The 22,147-nt window shown below is 38.1% G+C and overlaps 1 protein-coding gene and 1 non-coding gene across 2 annotated transcripts in view; one reads left to right on the top strand and one right to left on the bottom strand.

The window, feature by feature from the left end:
• Positions 1-22,147, top strand: part of FBN2 (fibrillin 2) — a 378,197-nt gene that overhangs the window by 337,494 nt on the left and 18,556 nt on the right. Inside the window, exons 45-56 of the mRNA XM_073557740.1 lie at positions 517-642; positions 938-1,054; positions 1,480-1,608; positions 4,553-4,672; positions 14,046-14,171; positions 16,115-16,267; positions 16,654-16,719; positions 17,011-17,136; positions 18,061-18,180; positions 18,452-18,574; positions 18,665-18,796; positions 20,359-20,484. Of these exons, the coding sequence (XP_073413841.1) occupies positions 517-642; positions 938-1,054; positions 1,480-1,608; positions 4,553-4,672; positions 14,046-14,171; positions 16,115-16,267; positions 16,654-16,719; positions 17,011-17,136; positions 18,061-18,180; positions 18,452-18,574; positions 18,665-18,796; positions 20,359-20,484 (1,464 nt within the window). The remainder of the gene's footprint in view (positions 1-516; positions 643-937; positions 1,055-1,479; positions 1,609-4,552; positions 4,673-14,045; positions 14,172-16,114; positions 16,268-16,653; positions 16,720-17,010; positions 17,137-18,060; positions 18,181-18,451; positions 18,575-18,664; positions 18,797-20,358; positions 20,485-22,147) is intronic.
• LOC141080656 (U6 spliceosomal RNA) lies at positions 19,962-20,070 on the bottom strand. Its single transcript, XR_012228982.1, has one exon. It is a non-coding gene; the product is annotated as a U6 spliceosomal RNA (small nuclear RNA).

The following is a 22,147-nucleotide window of genomic DNA, read 5'->3' as shown; positions in this document are numbered from 1 at the left end:
AGTAATTTTGTCCTATAAGTTGTTTGCTTCACAAAAAAAAGAAAACCTCATGTTCACACTTGTAGGCATAAACTAATGCAAACCCTAAACAAAAATCCAGGATGTGAGGTAGCAAAGCACAAAAATGCCAAGGGAAAGAGGGGGTAAATAATTTCACAAGCCACTGTATACTTGTGTATTTACATATAGATAGATAGATAGATAGATAGATAGATAGATAGATAGATAGATAGATAGATAGATAGATAGATAGATAGATAGATACTCAAATACAGATTTATAAATGTAAAGCAGCTATTAAAAATTAAGAGAGAAATTGTCGTGCTCATAGAATCAATCCTAGGTTTTAGCTTCTCACACAGCTCATGTCTTTGTAGAAAGGATTCAAGACAAATTCAGCATTCAATTTATTTGCAAAGGGAATTTTTGTTTCCGTTAGCTCACGTAACCCTGAGGGTTGTACCAGTATCCCATTGTTTTTTTAGCATGTAATTTTCATGTAAATCCATTTTACAGATCGCAATGAATGTCTGGAAATTCCCAATGTTTGCAGTCATGGCACATGTGAAGACACGCTTGGCAGTTATCGCTGCATATGCAACAATGGCTTCAAAGCCTCTCAGGATCGGACAATGTGCATGGGTAATTTTCTATCTGCTTCTTATAGTATATTGCTGGGCTCATAGAGGAGCAAAAATTGTGCTATCATCCATTTCTTTATAAGTAAGTGAATTTGTGACTATTGACACTTTACAAGCCCCCTGCAGCAGTTTAGTAGCGGAAGACATTTTGTAGAGAGTGAGTTATCATTGGACTACAACTGCCTTCATGTTATCCAACCAGTATTTCTGAAAAACATTTTCCAGCTGACAACGCACTAACTTTACCCAAAGCAGGAAAAATGTTTCCTCTTGTTTCAAGTGTATCTCTTTGGCAGATATTGATGAATGTGAGCGTCAGCCATGCGGAAACGGAACTTGTAAAAACACCGTGGGATCATATAACTGTCTCTGCTACCCTGGATTTGAGCTTACTCATAATAATGACTGTATGGGTAAGTTCTTTTTTACAATGATGAGTCTGAGTAGCTGTAATGGCGCCCTGATAGATTTTTATGTGGATAGTGCTAGCCATAGCATTTTATATGTTTCTAGGAGAGACTGTAAATGAAAGAATGTGTCTTATTTTAACTGTACACTCCAAACATTGCTGAGATTTTTGGAGAAAAAAATTTTGTCAACTTGGTCAAGCATGCTTCCAATGGAGAGATATCAGTATCTGTTTACAGTTTAAAACTAACATTCTTGACCTTTTTTCCCCAAAATCAGCCATCAGAGAAGTTCAAGTGATCCAATAAGAACTTGCAATGAGGAAATTATAACGTCATTGCCTCAGACTTTTCAGCAGACTGCAGGCTGTCGTTTGTAACCTAACCAGTACTCGTCTTCATTTGTCTAATACCTTCCATTTTACTCACAGATATCGATGAATGTACCTCCTTCCCTGGTCAGGTGTGCAGAAATGGCGGGTGCCTTAATAATATCGGTTCCTTCATCTGTTTGTGTAATGAAGGTTATGAACTCACAGTTGACGGAAAGAACTGCATTGGTAAGTCTAAAAAAATGTACAAATAATTGTTCAAATGAAATACTGTAGATATTCATATATTTATCACTTCCAGTTTACCTGCTAAGTGATTGTCCCATCAATAAAAGAAAAAAAGGGTTTTGGTACCATGTTAGCCAGTTGAAAAAAAGATTGATTGTTCTCATTGGGAGAAACAAAATAATAATCTAGGTACCTCTTAATGTTAACAAAAAAAAATAAGGAAGATTACAAAGTAAGGGTACCGCTACACTTAGCGATGCACCAGCGACCCCGACAACGATATGACCCGGTCAGGATCGCTGGTGCATCGCTAAGTGGTCACTAGTGAGCTGCCACACAGGCAGATCTCACCAGCGACATCGCTGGGGACGGGGGTCGCTACTTGCCTGTCAGACGTGGCGATGAAGACATCCTCCCGCCCGCGTCCACGCGTCGCTCGTCGCCACAGCAGGAAGCCCAGCAGGAAGCAGATGACGAGAAACGGCCCAGGACGTTCTCACGCAATCAGCGGTAACCAGGGGGGAGCCGTTCGGAGGTAAGTATCACATGTAGCGATATCGCTAACAATATCTCTGCTGCGTCACAACACAATATCGCTGCTGCGTTATAGCGATATTGCTAGCGATATCGCTATGTGTAACGGGCCCTTAAGACTACTTAGGTTTCTCTCTCAGGCATGGTATAACAAAATTAATTAATCACTAATGTCTGTTGATATTACTACTGGCATTTCTTGGACAAATGGCACTTCTTTTAATTATATGTGTACCAATAAAATAGAATTTTAACATGGATCTCTTCTCAACTCGATCTTTTATACCTATGGCTTGAGATAATAGTGCATGGTATAACAAAGTATCCAAAGAAACAGAAATATATACATAATATACACTCTGTTCTTCTTGTGTATATAAAGTATTTGTATTTTGTCAGATGCTTTGTTATACCAAGCCTGAAGAAGAGACCTAAGTAGTCTCGAAAGCTTGCTTTGTAACATCACTTATTTTATTTTATTTAGCCATTAAAATATATCATAGCTACATTATTATTATTTTGTTTTTCTCACTGAGAACGATCAATCTTTTGTCAGATCATTAAAAAACTGATTTATTTATTCAGTTATTAAGACAGCTCAGAATATTTCAAAAGCATTCTGCAGCATTTTAACTTGATTTGAATTTCCTTGGCAATAAACTTACATGGCTAAGAAAGTAATAATAGTAATAATAATAATAATAATTGATAGTAATATTATTGCACAAGTGATATTCTGTGCATATATATTGGCTGGCATAAAGCAATTACAGTGTTCAGCCACCCTTCCACTGAACCTATATTTTTGAGCTCAGTGTAAGTGTGCCACCGTAGCCAGCTTCTCCCAGTGCTGCTGCATGTGATTGAATGGTCTCTCACGTAGAGAGTGACCTGTCAATCACCTAGAGCAGTAATGATGGCAGTGTGGACTAGTCCCATCTCCGACTTTGGTTCCCGGTCAAATCATTAAAGTACCGTACTTTTTTTTCTGAAGCACCAGGGCATTTTAGAGAAGAATATACCTTTATGTAATCGTGTAGTCAAGCTCTGATGTAAGCTGTGCACGATTTGGGCAACAAGAATCAGATGACTGGTTTCCTTTCAACTAAAGTTGGATCCAAAAATCAGATCCAAAAATAGAAGAAATTTAAACCTGATTTCCTGTATCCAATTTTATGCAGTTGGTTACATTCCAGTTTACTGTAGGAGAATTGCTTTGAAAAAGCTTTTGCCTAAGAAATCCATATTAATGTCACTGTTGTGGGCAGCCAAATCTCCCATCTCCATCTTGACTTCCAGATCTGAAAAAATAGTTGTATGCTGTCAGACTCTATAATGAACCACAGTACTTTTTTCCAGTGTTTCTTTTTCAGATTCCATAGTAACCCTCTGGATTACTACACCTTTCTCGTAATCCCTGAATCTTCCTTAATTCAATTTTGTCAGTGTAAAATTGAATAGAAAATATGGGAAAATTAACAATATGTGAAAATCAACATTTCTGGGCACAAATAAGTAGTCTACGGAAAATGTCAGCGCTGACAGCGCACCACGTTACCGCACTTTCTCCTGACGTTCAGGATATGTACTCATGGAATAGTAGGTGACTCTTATGGGTCACTATTGAACATAGATCCAGTCAGCATTTAGGACCCGTTTGTCTTCTATCTATTTACAGATAATTCCTTGACAAAGGCCTGCGAGCCGAAACGTTGGATAATTTTATCTGTATTTTTCATTCATTTTTTGGTCCGCTTAAAATTTTGAATAAAAATTATTAGCAGCTATGTGCATTTTTCTCTCGAAATTCATATGAGTGTGCCGGGGTTATCTTTTCTATTAGTATTCTCTTTACCCCTGAGCACCCACTTTATTGTGGTGAGCACCCCATTACCTATACTTTCCATAAATATCATATCATTGCAAAACCCCAAAATTAATATCTGGACACCGGAGACAAAATGTCTAAGAAGCTTCTTTGATGAAAGGAAGCTTATGCCTCTGTGTAAATGACTCCCCATTTTAGTATCTGGTTCCCAAAGTAGATCTTCCTGTCTTAATTACTCGGTCAGTGCAAGAGGCCACTACTTCAATTGAGATGATGTGTCAAATCTTTCTTTTCCTTCAAATTTAATTAGTTTTTCTGTTCCTCAGTTATAATTAGTTTTCTCTCTTCCCTATTTGTTCAGTGTAAGGGGGACATATACTCCTTGGAGATGTCAGTATGGATTTAAATTTTTCTGTACAACATTATGCATTAACTAACAATAATAAGCAGTTTATCTTTTGCTCATTTTTGTATAATAAGAATAGCTTGGTAAATATTTTATTTGCTTGCTTTTTTGATACTATTCACAAGTAATAGATTCTACATTACATTGTAAGCACTGATGTGTTTACTGTTTTATAGACATCAATGAGTGTATTGCTTATCCTGGATCATGTGCTCCTGGAACCTGTCATAACTTGGAAGGCTCATTCAGATGTATTTGTCCTGCGGGGTATGCAGTCCAAGGTGATACCTGCATTGGTAAGTCTGTGTAATACAATCTTATTTTAGGGAGAGCTTTCTGTATGTGCCTGCTGTGTATTTTGGAGAGTCTTTATATTGTCTGCTATATATTTATCCACTCAAGCAGTAAAATCTCCAAATATGGTAATGAAGTTTACATGACCACAAAGAACAACTGCATTTTTATCAATCATATTCCCACAACCTTATTTAGGTATTTGCATTATATTACTAATTCTCAATGTTACCTTTATTCTGATTAGTTATAGCCACAATCACAGACTACAGTCGTGACCAAAAATTTTGAGACTGCCACAAATTTTTATTTTCACAAAGTTTGCTGCTTCAATGTTTTTAGATCCTTTTGTAATAATAATAATAACATACTGCAGTGCTTTACAATTCAACAGTTCATATCCAAAAGTCATAAATAACAAAGTTAAAGATAATACAATATTTAAAGTAAAGATAATGCTGACCCTGCTCATAAGAGCTTGCAATCTACAATGAGACGAGGGTGACACAAAGTACAGGTACTTATTTACAATGATTATTGAGCCACCTTGAGGAAATTGGGGATAGATAAAGGCTGCATGAGCGAGTCACAAGTCAATATTTGCAGTGTTTTCGGGTGCTGTGGAGTATGATGGAGAATTCTGTTCGGAAAAATAGTAAATAGTGAATAGGCTATGTATAAAAGGACTTCGAATAGGGAAAGTGATAGACCACCCTAAACAGATGTGTTTTTAGGGAGCGCCTAAAACTGTAAGTTGTGGTTAGTCCTAATTTCTTGGGGTAGAGCATTCCAAAAAATAGGTGCAACTCGGGAGAAGTCTTGGAGCCGGGAGTGGGAGATGTTAGTCGAAAGAGAACGGGTAGGCTGGTAAACCGAAATGAGGGAGGAGGTGTAGGGGGTGCCGCATTGTGGAGAGCTTTGTTGGATGTTTCATTGTTTATAAACTTTTATAAACAAATCCTCACTGGTGACCACCGATTCTTGCTTAATCAGTGTCTGGAGTTTATTACAATTTTTTTGTTTTTGTTTGGCCACCCACTTTTAGAGAATTAAACAAGGATTATCAATAGACTGAAAACACAGGAAAATACAGTAAAACAAACGTATAAAAATACTCTGTTGTAAAAAAGTAACAGTAAACAGCAAGTGGTAGTAAAAAGATAATTACAAAACAGGGTGCTCGTTGATATGTTTTTTACAAAAAATGTATACTAAGCCGCTCTAGCAAACGTCAAGGTATACCCCTCTTTTTGTCTAAAGGATTATCAATAGGATGGAAACCTTGGAATTTTCCTGCCATGGAACCAAATATTAAATGTTTTGTTTTCTTAGCCACTTAGTTATTACTTTTGTCTTGTTACATAGTGCTCCATCATGGTAGAAAAAGCTTTGTTTATCATTAAATTGCTTCTAGATTATAGGGAGAATTTTTTCATCTAGTTTGCTTAGAAATTGAAAAATTGTAAGTGAGCCCACTCCCTCATACTGTTTGAAAAGCAAACCTATACATGAATAGTTTTTGGATACATTAACAATGTCATGACACAGGGCTCATGGTGGTGCTCACCTTATGTTTTCCACACAAATATTCTAGATGATGTCCCAAAGAGTCTGAAGAAGGCTTCATCAGACCAAAAAAAAATTACCCTAACCATCAGCAGTATAATTCCTGTGATTTATTAAGATGTGGATTGGAGAGAAGTTGCTTCTTTGCTGCCTGTATTAACACAATGCCACCCTTCAAAAGCTTTTGCCTCACTGTACGTGCAGATGCACTGACACCTGCCTGCTGCCGTTCCTAAGCAAACTCTGCTTAGATGTTGAACTGATCCCATAGCTAAATCATTTTTAGGAGGTGATCCTTGATTGTGGAACTCTCTTGGGTGTCCTGAAGCCTTCTTCACAACAATTAAACTTCTCTGTTTGAAGTTCTTAATGATCCGATAAATGGTAAATTTTGGCACAATCATACAAGCAGCAATGTTCTTGCTTGTAAAACTCTTTTAAGGCAAAATAATGATGGTCATACTTGTTTCCTTAGAGGTAACCATGATTAATAAAAGAAGACTATCTTCTTTTAGTATTACCATCTTTTCAGTTAGCCATTAAAAGGTATCAACTACTGAGGACTCTCAATCCTGAATATTTTTTTAAAAGAAGACTATAATTTCAAGCATCTTACCCCTTTTAAAGCAACCCATCTATAATCAAAATGACGGAGTGATATCGGCTACCTTGTCCTCATTTACAGTTTCTCCTGAGCTAACAAGAAGATCACTGAAATTATGTAAGCAGGTCATTTTGTGGTAGGGCTAAAATTCAGTGGAAATGTGGTTTTTGTTATTTCACTGCGAGGAATGACTTTGCATTTTTTTGCAATTCCTCTGATCACGCTTCCTAACAATATAATGCAAATGACCACTAAAAAGCTAAAGCAGCAAACTTTGTGAAAAACAAAATTTGCGTCAGTCTCAAAATTTTGACGATGACTATACATCAGTTCAGTCAGAACCAGTTTGCTACATGACCTAAATAAATGTGTTTTTCAGTAAAATTGCAATGGAATAAAAAAATTATGTAAAATAGTTTTCAGATTTTTTAAAGAAGATTTTTTTAATGATGTTATCTGTCTGTTATGTTTTCAGTACATTTTTAAATTACTAATTAAAGTTATTCCCAAAAGAGTAACTTATCTCCTATCTGTAGAATAGGGATACCTCATTGATTTTAGTGAGTCTGACTACTGGGACCCCAAACAATTCTGAAAACAGCGCTGTGCAGAACCCCATTTTGGAGCGAAGGTGTGCATACTCTATCTCCACTGCATTCATTTTCTGTGTAAAATAGAAATACCAAGAGCTCTTATCAGCTTTCTTTATCAGACCCATAGACAATGAATGGAGTGGATGCCAAGGATGCGCATCTCATCTCCATTCAAGACAGTGTTCTGCAGAGTCCTTGTATCAGGATCACTGGAGGTCGCAGTAATCAAGCACCTAGTTATCAGCAAGTTTTCAACAAGTTACATGCTACTCTGGGAATAAACCTTTAAATATCAGTTCTGGAGCATCTTTTCTTTGAATTCTTCATTGTCTATTTACTCTTATTTCTTCTGAAAATGTAGTCATAAATTGACATCTGGGTGTTACTATTACCCTTATTAATGGGATTTACACTATGAGGCCTTATTCATATGTTAGTATTAGTGATGAGCGAGTATGCTCGTTACTCAAGATTTCCGAGCATGCTCAGGTGTTCTCCGAGTAGTTTGGGCGTGCTCAGAGATTTAGTTTGTGTCGCTACAACTGCATGATTTGCGGCTCCTAGTCAGCCTGAATACATGTAGGGATTTCCTGTTTGTTACATACATGTATTCAGGCTGTCTAGCAGCAGCAAATCATGCAGCTGTCGCGACACTAGCTAAATCTCCGAGCATGCCCAAACTACTCGGAGAACACCTGAGCATGCTCGGAAATCTCGAGTACTGGGCATACTCACTCATCACTAGTTAGTATTTTATTAGTAACTAGCTGAAGAGCCCGGCACTGCCCGGGCATAGTAACTAACAGTGGTTAGTTATAACAAATTATAATTATCCTCCATCCCATAATCCCATGCCCATATACCCATCATACATATCCACCATCTCATAGGCCCGTCCCCATATACCCTCATACATATCCTCCATCCCATAGTTGAGTGCCCATATACCCATCACACATCCACCATCCCATAGTCCCATGCCCATATACCCATCATACATATTCTCCATCCCATAGTCCCATGCCAATATACCAATCATAAATATTCGCCATCCCATAGTCGAGTGCCCATATACCCATCACACATCTTTCATCTCATAGTCCCATGCCCATATACCCATCATACATATCCTCCATCCCATAGTCCCGTGCCCATATACCCATCATACATATCTGCCATCCCATAGTCCCATGCCCATATACCCATCATACATATCCTCCATCCCATAGTCCAGTGTCCATATACCCATCACACATCCTTCATCCCATAGTCCCATGCCCATATACCCACTATGACATCATCATCACCATGGCAACCGTTATGACATAACTGTCACCATTGCAACCTATTAAGACATCATCATCACCATGGCATCCGTTATGACATAACTGTCACCATTGCAACCTATTAAGACATCATCGTCACCATTGTGACAGCATCTTCGCCATTGCAACCTATTATGACATTAGCGTCACCATGGCAACTATTATGACATCATAATGAGGGGCGGGGCTTGCAACCTATGATGACATCAGCGTCGCCATGGCAACCATTATGACATCATAATGAGGGGCGGGGCTTGACACACACACACTTTTTCCCCTTTATGTAGATAGGGGCAAAATTGTTTGGTGAATTGGAACGCGCTGGGTTAAAATTTCACCTCACAACATAGCCTATGACGCTCTCGGGGTCCAGACGTGTGACTGTGCCAAATTTTGTGGCTGTAGCTGCGACGGTGCGGATGCCTATCCCGGACACACACACACACACACACATACACACACACACATTGAGCTTTATATATTAGATTTGCATCTGCATTTGTAACTAGAAATCTGGAGTGAAACCAAAAAGAAAGACTAAAGTAATATTTATTTACACCTATTCTGTGTTCTGAAGTCGATCCTAGTTTTGGCTTACAAATACCGTACTAATGAAAAACTGACCAAAATACTGGCTAAAAGGGGTTGAAAGACTTCTGAATGCTGACAGTGTGCGGTGTGCTTATTACACTGTATAACCCTGTTATTATACATGCCATTATGTGCTCCAGTCTGGGGTGATTGTGTGCTGTAACCCCAACCTTTGCTTGCAGTAGGCAGTAGAGCCTTTTGGGCTGTGAACAGCAGCTGGCAAGCAATGACCATATCTGTTTTATTCTTCACATTCTGTGCACATGACAGTAAACATGTCGTTCTTCACTGTCTGCTAACTGTCCATTGACAAATTACATAAAGCAAGATATAACATTACACATCAGGTCTAACATCAAATACAAAGCCCCAGCAATTAAAACCTCATGCAAATAGAAATAGACACTTTAGGTTCTTCTGAGATAATTGTTTCTGCACATGTCAGAAGGCAGACAGTCTACTTATTGTCAGCGTCTACAGGACTGTAATGCTTGGCAAACACCATGTGAGACCAATATGAGCTGTGTCTGCATGTTATTCAGGATTGCGAAAAGTCTCAGATCTTTCTAAATGATTTTCGTCTTGGAAGAAAGATGTGTGTTGTCTGCATAGTACATATCCAGAAGCTGTTCACAGATTTTATTTTATCTTCACACTATATACTTTATATAACTACACAACTACTATTATACTATTATAGCGCTTTAATGCATTGGCTATGAATCATTGGAATCCTTACACATAACACACACAAAATGCTCCAAGCTGACTTCAAAGACCCCTTCTCATTTTTGGGGGGGAGAGGAAGGATTGATTCTGTAAACAACCTTCATTGTGATGCTATAGATCTAATTCAATAATGTTTGTGAACTAAAAATGATAGGATTTCCAGTCCCGGACAACCCCTTTAGTTATAGCCAGGTTATGCTTAAGGCTCTCCGCCAGAATCATGTTAGCCAAGCTATACAGGTTTCTACTTTTGATTGTTTAATTATTCTTCAATGAAACCGGGAATTTCATTATTTGTAACGTCCTGGTGCTAAAATAGTTTTCTTCTACAATTTAGGCCTTATCTACACGTCTGTTTTTCACATACAGGTTCTCTCTCTGTTTTTCACAACTTGAATGCACACTCTTCATTCTATGGACATGATCACGACTGTTTGTTTTCAAGATCGATTGACCAAACAAAAAATTAATTGAGTCATGTTAATCTGGATATAATTTTTGGATCTGACTTGTCTATTAGAGTGAATGGAACCATCACAAAGATGGATGCCATTGTCATCCAAGTGCTACCCATTGTTTCTTGCATATCAGAAAAATAAATGCCACGCTAATGGTGAAAATGGACACATTGACATAAAATGAAAGGAGTTTGCATCCAGCACACTGATGAAAAAATGGTTCATATTTTCTTGTAAGCAAAAAAATAAAATGTCTGAATGAGGCCTTATAAAAGGATTTAAGAGTCAGTGATAAGCTGTCATAGAGGAGCGCTTAGGAAACAACCCAGGGGCAGACAAAAATGTCAGGTCTCCACCGCAGCTCCAGCAGAAAACCTCCAATGGAGGATAGGAGCAATGAGAAAATGGAAACGGTCTTAGAAGCGCAGGAAAGAGACTCTAACAAGAGATGGGGTTAAACCACAACGCGTTTCGACGGAGAACGCGTTGTGGTTTAACCCCATCTCTTGCCTGAGTCTCTTTCCTGCGCTCCTAAGACCGTTTCCATTTTCTCATTATAAAAGGATTTGACATTGACATGTGTGATAGCTACATTTAAAAGGAGGAACTAGTGAGTGAGCTTTCTGTTGGAAGAGATCTAATTTGAATTTAAATCACATACAATGGTTATTCCTGTTTCGCTCGCTCAACTGAACTTCATCTTACATTGCCCTTTTTTATAGACCACTGATGTCCAACTTCCATTACGCTTTTTTATAGACCACTGATCTCCGTCTTTCATTAGGCTTTTTTATAGACAACTGATCGCCATCTTTCATTACGGTTTTTTTTTATAGACAACTGATCTCTATCTTCCATTATGCTTTTTTTACAGACCACTGATCTCCATCTTTCATTATGCTTTTTTACAGACCACTGACATCCATCTTTCATTATGCTTTTTTATAGATTACTGTTCTCGATCTTTCATTACCTTTTCTTAGAGACCACTGATCTCCATCTTTCATTACGCTTTTTTACAGACCACTGATCTCCATCTTTCATTATGATTTTTTATAGACCTCTGATCTCTATCTTCCATTATGCTTTTTTACAGACCACTGATCTCCATCTTTCATTATGCTTTTTTACAGACCACTGATATCCATCTTTCATTATGCTTTTTATAGACCACTGATCTCCATCTTTCATTATGCTTTTATATAAACCACTGATCTCCATCTTCTATTGCACTTTTTTTTATAGACCACTGATCTCCATCTTTCATTACACTTTTTCATGGACCACTGGTATAATTGTTGTAATAATATTTTCCTTTAAGACAAATAGAATAGATTGGTAATAATGTCACTATTACAATAGCATGGCACTTTTATACTGTCAGCAGGATATAAGTTGTAAGAGTGCAAGAATTCAAATCTTTTCTCTGAAGGGGTTAAGATAATACATGGTTCAAAAAATAAAGGCAACACTGAGATACCACATCGTAGATATCAGTGAATGAAATATCGCAGCTGCAAATCTTTATTCATTACATAGTGGCATGCGTTGAGAACAAGAAAACATAAAAATGATCAATGAAAATCAAAAATAATATCCCATGGAGGTCTGGATTTGGAAGGATAATCAAAATCAAAGTGGAAAATCAAATTACAGGCTGATCCAACTTTAGTGGAAGTGCCTCAAGACGAGGAAATGATGCTCAGTAGTGTGTGTGGCCTCCACGTGCCTGTTTGACCTCCCTGCGACACCTGGGCATGCTCCTGATGAGTCGGCAGATGCTGTCATGAGGGATCTCCTCCCAGATCTGGACTAAAGCATCCATCAACTCCTGGACAGTCTGTGGTGCAACGTGACGTTGGTGGATGGAGCGAGACATGATGTCCCAGATGTGCTCAATCGGATACAGGTATGGGGAATGGGCAAGCCAGTCCATAGCTTCAATGCCTTCATCTTGCAGGAACTGCTGACACACTCCAGCCACATGAGGTCTGGCATTGTCCTACATTAGGAGGAACCCAGGGCCAACCACACAAGCATATTGTCTCACAAGGGGTCTGAGGATCTCATCTTGGTACCTAAAAGCAGTCAGGCTACCTCTGGTGAGCACATGTAGGACTGTGCGGCCCTCCAAAGAAATGCCACCCCACACCATTACTGACTCACTGCCAAACCTGTCATGATGAAGGATGTTGCAGGCAGCAGATCACTCTCCACAGCATCTCCAGACTCTTTCACATCTGTCACATGTGCTCAGTGTGAACCTGCATTTATCTGTGAAGAGCACAGGGCACCAGTGGTGAATTTGCCAATCCTGGTGTTCTGTGGCAAATGCCAAGCGTCCTGCACGGTGTTGGGCTGTGAGTACAACCCCCATCTGTGGACATCAGGCACTCAGACCATCCTCATGGGGTCGGTTCCTAACTGTGCAGACACATGCACATTTGTGGCCTGCTGGAGGTCATTTTGCAGGGCTCTGGCAGTGCTCCTCCTGTTCCTCCTTGCACATAGGCTGAGGTAGCTGTCCTAATGCTGGGTTGTTGCCCTCATACGGCCCCCTCCACATCTCCTGGTGTACTGGCCTGTCTCCTGGTAGCACCTCCAGCCTCTGGACACTACGTTGACAGACACAGCAAAGCTTCTTGCCACAGCACGCATTGATGTGCCATCCTGGATGAGCTGCACTACCTGAGCCACTAGTGTGGGTTGAAGTCCGTCTCATGCTACCACAAGTGTGAAAACACAATCAACATTCAAAAGTAATCAAAACATCAGCCAGAAAGCATTGGTACTGAGATTTGGTCTGTGGTCCCCACCTGCAGAACCACTCCTTTATTGAGTGTGTCTTGATAATTGCCCATAATTTCCATCTGTTGTCTATTCCATTTGCACAACAACATGTGAAATTGATTGTCAATCAGTGTTTCTTCCTAAGTGGACAGTTTCACAGAAGTTTGATTTACATGGAGTTATATTCGGTGGTTTAAGTGTTCCCTTTATTTTTTTTGAGCAGTGTATATAATAATGTGTCACTGATGTTTTTCAAAACTGTTTTGTCATCAATTATTTCTTTGTCTCTTTGCTCTTTATTGCTGATGAAGATTCTATTTAACAGCATACCGCCTGATTAGGTAATGTAGAGATCAATGTTAAACTATTGGGAAAGAACTTTCATGAAAGATGCAAAATGACAGGCGCTACAATCAACACAGAATTTGTAGAAAAGCTTTGATGTGTACAACAAAATTGTTCTTGAACTAAACATATTGTAGGTTAAACGAGGCCGAGATTTTTATCTTTATGAATGAATAATGTGTAGGGGCGAGGTTATAGCTTACAGAAATATTTATCACAACATTGTTAACAAAACCTAATATTCTTTGCATAAAGTGACCCACAATAGGGTGTAGGTGTGTATAAATTATATGTATATTCTTTAACATCCTCATTTCAGTGTATACAATTCCTGTGATACTGCTCTCTTAAGAGTATTATGCTTCCATTTTCAGACATTGATGAATGTAATGAAGAGCCAAATATATGCCTTTTTGGAAGCTGTGTAAACTCCCCTGGAAGCTTTCAATGCATTTGCCCACCTGGATTTGTTTTATCAGACAATGGGAGAAGATGTTTTGGTATGTATTTTATCTGCTAAAAATTGTTCTAGAGTACATAGAGCAGTATATACTGTTAAATGGAGAATGCAGTATACTACTATCTATTTGTATATTTGTTCCCTAACCTTCAAATTTCACCCTCAATTTAAACTGTTTTCCTGCCACCTTCTTCTCTTATTGCCCCTCAGACTCTCAAATCCAGTCAGTACTTTTTTTCTTTTGGTTCCTTTCCTGTGGAAATAGTGACATATACACAGAGGTTGATTGTGTGCACAACATGAGCTCCCTGCCTGTATCATCAATCCGTTTAGACCAGCACATTATGTAGACAGGCTTCTGCTTTTGCTGTGCTGTAAACTCTTTTGGCTCATTATGTGCTTGTGTAATAGTTTTTCCTGGAGCAGATGAGCTCCACTTAAGCCCTCCATTCATTTAGGCTTTATATATGGTATTATTAAGGGCATAAAAAGTGATGAAGACTGTGCTAAGCTTGTTGCCTAATGTACCTGAGCCCCTAAAGATATTTGATGGACAGCATTATAACTCAAAAGAATCCATCAAGATTTGTTGAAAACTGTTAGAGACGGGGCCAGGCATAATGATCGGGGCTATGTTATAAATCGAACCCATGATGTTAAAGGGTTTGTAATGTATGTTAGACTAATGATGACTAAACAACCAGACAAAGACCCATCTAAATAAGTAAATCACTCTTACCCATTTGTCACCCACGTAGAACAAGTACAGAATCAGCCTCAACGCGCGTTTCTCGTGGGCTTCCTTGGGGGGATGTTCAATTTGCTTAACAGTTTGGACCAGTGGCATTGTCGCAGGGCTGGCCCAAACTGGCCACTCTCCGATGCTAAAAGTGCAACATTGGAGGAGTGCAGGAACACTTGAGCTAGCCAGTTCTAACAATCCAGTCATCTTCAGATTAGTAATTTTAAGCTCTACTGGAAAGAGCTTGTAAGCATGATATTACTTTCATAGAAGATAAGCAGTCTATGCAATGAGCAGTAATCATTAAAATTAAAAATCTCTGTGTTCTTAAAGGGAATCTGTCAGCAGGAATTCAGCCCCCAAACTATTTATATGCACATGTATATCTTTCAAAGACTAGTCCAGCAATACCTTTACCTACACAGTCCATTCCTTTGTTACAAAAAAATCTGCATTTGAATTCATATGCAAATGAGGCTGAAGCACTTCCCAATCCTTTGTCACTCCGTTTCTCTTCCTTACCCAGCGCCACCTCCATCTGCCTGTCTGGCAACTCATTTGCCTGAAGTCACAAATCATAGACACTGTCAGTCAAGCAAGCAGAGGCAATATTCTGTGGAGAATCAAACTGGGAAGAGCAGAAGCTTGAGAAGAGTTTCCACAGGCCGAAAGCACTTCAGTTTCATCTGCATATCCATTCAAATGCTGATTTCTAAAGAACTGATTGGCCATGTAAAGTTATTGTTGGATGTGTCTTTGAAAATACTACATGAGTATATGAATAATTTTAGGGGTGAAATCCTGCTGACCAGTTCCCCTTCAGTATATATCAAAAAAAGATGAAGAATGAAGATTTTCATTTACAAGAAAATTGCAAAGTTGCTTGGTTATACCATTTGTCAGAATGAGAATAAGCCTTTATCACTTTCACGAATATGTGAGGACAACAATAGTCAGTATGATCTGAGAAGAAATAACAATGAGATTAATTTATAATAGAGGGTAAAACAATGAGAAGGAGGAAAGGATCCCCAAATAAATGTTTTTAGAATCTTTGTAGTCTTCCATGCATATGAATCACTCTCAAAAAAGATATTGAGATCCTTTTTAAACCGATTTGAATTGAACCTTGTACTCTTTAAACTCATGCTAAAAGATGTTGTGATGCTGTTTTTTAGGATCTGTTATTTTATACGAAAGTCTATTTACCAATTAAAGCACATGCAACTTGTTGATTTCAGATACTCGGCAAAGCTTTTGTTTTACCAAATTTGAAAATGGGAAATGTTCAGTGCCAAAAGCATATAACAGCACTAAAGCAATCTGTTGCTGCAGCAAAATGCCAGGCGAGGGCTGGGGCGACCCCTGTGAACTGTGTCCAAAAGAAGGAGATGGTATGTGATGTTTATCCTACCATAATGATGGCATTCTTCCTTTATTTTCTTCCTAAGATCATAGACAAATACCTCGAGATTTCACGGGAGCTTGTTCTATAAAGACAGAAACTGTAGATATCAACCAGAAACACTCATGATTTCTAACCAAAGATGACAATCTTGTTTTTGGAGAACAGCCATGACTTTTCCCCAGATAGTTCATGAAATTTTATAAAAACCCCAATGAAAAGGAAGATGATAATGTTAATTTAGTTTTTTCCTGCCTTTATTTTGCCAAACCTGTTTTTTATCAGTTTACATTAATTTGTTTTATTTTTTGTCTACCAAGTCTGCGATGTCTGTCTTTAGTAGCTTTTGAATGTGTATGTATTTTCTATTTTCAGGGGCTTTTCGAGAATTATGTCCATTTGGACATGGCACTACCACAGGTCCTGAAGGAGATAGAGAAGGTAAATAATAAGCATCAGTCATTGGAAAGATACTGAAGGTAACATGACTGATCAAGCTAAATTGAGATACAAACCAACAGAAAACTATAATATCAATAGACAGCAAAAGAACACAAGCAGATTGGGGATGGCAAGGGCAAGTATACCCCTTATCATATCACATTGGGAGGCCAGTGTATACACATGTAATTTATATTTACTTTATAGTTATTTTTTGTTATTTTTACTCTATGACACTGACATTGAGATGCCTGCCATTTATTCTGAATGTTCATTTTGTGCTTGTTGTAGATGTCAATGAATGCCTAGAAAACCCAGGAATTTGTGCAAATGGTCTTTGCATTAATACGGATGGATCTTTCCGATGCGAGTGTCCAATGGGTTATAATCTAGATTATTCAGGAATCAATTGTGTAGGTATGTGTCATCTAATAACACCTAAAACATTGTCATTGTGTAAAATATAGATCAGATGACGTATGTGACAAAGCACGGTACGGAGATTATAACCATTTACACCAGCCTCTATCCACAAAAGACTCACAGTCTACCTTTCATATCTTAGACAAATATATAAACCGTAAGTTTTTGCAAATAGGTAGCAAACCAAACAAAAAGGGAAGAAATAAGTAAGCAACCAAACACAGGAAGAACATACAATCTCTGAGGAGCAATTAGGCTAGGTTCACCCTTGTGTCTGAGCCTTCATTAGGTGGCTCTGATGCAAATTCCGTAATCTTTACAGTAAGAAAATGTATAGCATGTTACACTATTTTTCCTTTCAAATGATATCCAACCTGTCAAAAAGAAAATGTCCTTCATTTTAGTCAATGTGGTTCGTCTATAGCAGTTTGTGACCAACATTAGATGGTTCAGTTCCATGCACTTCATGGTTCAGTTCCTTTCTACGTTAGGACAAAAAATGGAACTTCACAACTTCAGACTAGTATGAACTTAGCTTTACACTGGGCTGAATTCAAAATTAGGACCCCCAATGCTACAAAAACAGTGCTAAATACTGACCTAACATCTCACTTATATTGCAGTTGTGTAATTCAGATCAGTGTCCATATTGACCACATAAACAATGAAGATTAGTATGAATTTTTAGTAATATTAATTTAGGCATCAAGTGTATTAAAGAGGGATACTTGTGAGCATAAAATGCTTTACTTATGAACCACAATATTTTACCACATGTGTCTACTATTGTATAAAGACTTTTCCTTGATGGATTTATATAGCCATGATATTTCTTGTCATACTTAAAATACCCTAATATATGTAATTATTTTATATTTCATTTTAGCATTTTAATATGCATTATCTCTCATATTTTAGATACTGATGAATGTTCTATTGGCAATCCCTGTGGAAATGGGACATGTTCTAATGCCATTGGCAGTTTTGAGTGCACCTGTGATGAAGGATTTGAACCTGGACCTATGATGAACTGTGAAGGTAAAACATTTCTTCAGCTCACTTGGTGAGGGTAGTTCCTAAAATAATACAAAATTAAAAGGAAATTAAAGTATTAATTTCATGGCTTAATTCCTGGATCGGAACAGAAAGACGAAAATCTATTAATAATGTTGAGTTGTAGCTATTTTATAGTATATGGTAACTATGCTTATATCTAGAAAAAGCAATTCCAATAAGTGTTCACTATACCGGCTATGATGACAGACTACAAATGAGTGATTTTGTATTTGGATGTTCTTCTTTATTCCAGATGTCAATGAATGTGCATTAAACCCTCTGATTTGTGCATTCAGATGTATTAACACATATGGTTCTTATGAGTGTACGTGTCCTGTTGGATATGTTCTAAGAGAAGATCAGAAGATGTGTAAAGGTCAGTTAGAAATTCACTTCAGGTTCAGAGAAAATGAGAAGGAGGGTACATGTGTAAATATTACTGTAACTGCCTTGTACAACTTTACAGATCTCGATGAGTGCTTGGAAGGGTTCCATGACTGCGAGTCCAGGGGCATGATGTGTAAAAACCTCATTGGGACATTTATGTGTATTTGTCCTCCTGGGATGACTCGAAGACCAGATGGAGAAGGCTGCATAGGTAATGATTGACTACCTTGCTCATGGCATCATATTTTAACGAGTTCTTGGAATTCTTGGAAGGATTCCACTACATAACCTAGAAGCGTGTCGTGTAAAAACCTAATTGGAAAACTTACCTGCATTTTTCCTTCTGGAATGACTTAAATGGAATGCGTCATCAGAAAAATGACCTATTGTTTTAATCAGGTTTTGTGATAAATATATTTTTTAAACATTTTTGGTAATGTCTTTTTGTACATGTCATAATTTGTATTACAGACAGAAAAAAAAAATTCTTGCAATTTTAACAGTGGCCACTAGGGATTTTTTTACACTTTAAAGGGGTATTCCTGTCTCCAAAATCCCATCCCAATATGTAATAGGTGTAATAATAATAATAATAATGATATTAGCAAATACTTCCAATTACAAATGTAGTATAGTTCCTCTGATTCGCTATGTTGCTTACCTTATGTGCAGGACATTGCAGTAGCTTACGTATCCATGGTTACATCCACTCATACTGTATAGTGACAGTTAGTTAAACTGTCATTATATGAGTGGTTGTAGCCATGGATACCTAAGCTACTGCAATCCTGTCTCATGGTGGAAGCAACATAGTGAATCAGAAAAACTATTCTACACTACTAATTTGAGGTATTTGCTAATAATATCACATATTCATCACAATGAAGTGTCAAATCAGCCTATTCAAAGGTCATTGTGAAGGAAGAGGGAGAAGGGTCTGCTGTGACATCATCTATTTTTGAAATCTAATTGAATTATAGGTCCTTTCTTTAAGGTCAAACAGACAATTCTACTTAAAGTTTATCTACTCCATTTCTGGTGGTCATCTTCATTAGAATGAGTGCCCAGTACTACTTGCTCTACGATTTAGAAAAACAAACATTTGTTTACATATTAGGACAAGTTTCAATGTTTCTGTATCTTAAATAGAAAAGATTTTCAATGGCTTTACTTAGTTCCATAGGTTGAAAAAAGACGTAGATCCATCAAGTTCAACCTTTCTCCACCTATTGTAAATTTTTTTCACTAAATTAACCAAAACCCCCAATGTTATGTCTATTGAAGAAATCGTCCAGCCCTTTATTAAAAGCTGTTATAGTGTCTGCCATTACTACCTCTTGCGATAGGGCAATCCACAGTCTGACTGCTCTCACTGCCAAAATATGGAACGCTTCACAAATTTGCACGTCAACCTCACGCAGGGGCCATGCTAATCTTCTCTCTATCATTCAAATTTTAGTTTATGTGCTGCCGAGGCTTTAGCCTGGAACTAATTAGTTCATGGCCTCTGGCTATGATGAATCATCAAAGGAAATCTCAGCTGTAAACTATTATATACTGTATTTTATAGAAAGTCATAGTAACCAGGAGCAAATTGAAAATCAAGATTAGCCATCTCAAGGATAGAATATATATGATTGCAAACAACTGTATGAGAAGTGGATCTACCTAATTAAAAGTAGCATTTTAGTATGGGTAATCTAGAGCAATATTCTTCAATATACTGTTTAATATGTTACTTGATTTATAGATTTTTTTTATTTATGCTTTCAGATGAGAACGAATGTCGCGCAAAACCAAGCATCTGTGAAAATGGCCGTTGTGTTAACTCCATAGGAAGCTATCGATGTGACTGCAGCGAAGGATTTCAGCCATCTCTTACAGGAACCGAATGCCTTGGTAAAAAAAAAAAATGCTGAAATTAACTCATTCCACTAATAATAATAATAATAATAACTCATTCCATTAATAATAATAATAATAATTTAATGGAGCTACAAACAACCAAAGTAAATATATTTTACATCCTGATTTTGGCTTTCCCATTGTGTAACTGCTTATGCGATAGGCAAACTACGGATATTTTTTAGAATTAATAGTAATAGGACGCCATAGTAGACAGCTGTAATCTCAGCATTTAACATCTACAGCAAAGTGTTACTTAGAAACAAATCAGACTGATGATATAAGATGACATAATGGGGATATTGTGGTAAGGAAATAGGACAAAGAATTTTCAGTTTCATTTAGTTAATAACATAAGATCTGACTGTGGTATAAACTGTAAAATCCATATCTATATTCTTAGTGTCGATTTAAATATTTTGGTTTTGCCAGAAAACTTACCTCCACCCATAGAAGCATGTACAAGTCTACGTTTAAAAGGGTTGTTGTCATCATCAATCTTCAGGAGTGCACTGCTTTGGGGAAGTGGGCGGTATACGGGAAGTGGGCGGTATACTCCCGATTAATAAAAAGTCACAGTCAGAATACTTTGTGTCGCTGGCCCAGAATGTATGCTCTCCGATGCTGAGAGCAGAGATAGCTTAGCCTCTGCAGGATCTGAGAAACACGATGGCACTGAAGTTAGCCAGATGAAGCAATCGTCAAGCTTCAGAGCAATGCTGCTAAGATCTATGGAAAAAATCTTGTTCTGCTTGTGTAGAAGGTTGGCCACTACTAATAGACTAACATGGTTGGTAAACCTGGGCAATATGAGATGAACAAAATTAAAAATCCTTCTGTTATTGAGAATGGAGAAGATTTTTAATAAAAAATAATTAGCATAGTCACTTGCTTTTACATAGTAACATGCTTATTTTGGCAAAGTAATATCTGTACTATCAATCCACATGTACGATCCAGAAAAAGTAAGTTTTTTGTCAATCAATCCATGGGAAACTGACACTACTGGCAAGTGATAATCCCAAAAGTCAGCATCAAATATCCATAGAAAATGCATGCCAGAATGGCTGAATAATCCTGATATTAAGAAGAACTACTGCTTCTACTGAGCAGTGTGAGAACCCAGCAGCTGGGGGGACACTGAGAAGCTGTCAATCAGGCTAGGTGGGTGAAGACAGAGTTAAGGTTTCTAAAGGGACTTTACAGCAAATCTGACATGGATTTCAAAGTAAGCACTCCAGCTTTATTAGGTCTAAAGCTCCCATTACACATAACGATGTCCCAGCGATCCCACCAATGATACGACATGGATGGGATCGCTGGGACATCGTTAGGCTGATCCCTGGTGAGCTGTCACATAGACAGCCCCTCCAGCAATCAGGAAGGCCGCGCAGCTCCAGGATACCCGATGTTTACATTAGAAACCAGCGTCCAGCGTCGCTGATCGCTTGGTCTCTCACTGCCACATGCGTGCTGACCAGCGGGAGACCAGCGATCAAAAAATGGCCCAGGCCGATCGAGCACGATCAGCAATACCCAGCAGGGGGGGCCAGTTGTTGATCCCTGTCACACACAGCGATCTCGCTGGATAGATCGCTGTGGCGTCACAAAATCAGCGATCTTGCTAGTGAGATCGCTGTGTGTGACGGGGCCTTAA

Source organism: Dendrobates tinctorius, unplaced genomic scaffold (assembly GCF_039654945.1).
Source record: "Dendrobates tinctorius isolate UK_male_01 unplaced genomic scaffold, ASM3965494v1 ptg000003l, whole genome shotgun sequence".
Lineage (NCBI taxonomy): Eukaryota > Metazoa > Chordata > Amphibia > Anura > Dendrobatidae > Dendrobates > Dendrobates tinctorius.
This window is presented reverse-complemented; position numbering and strand designations above follow the sequence as displayed.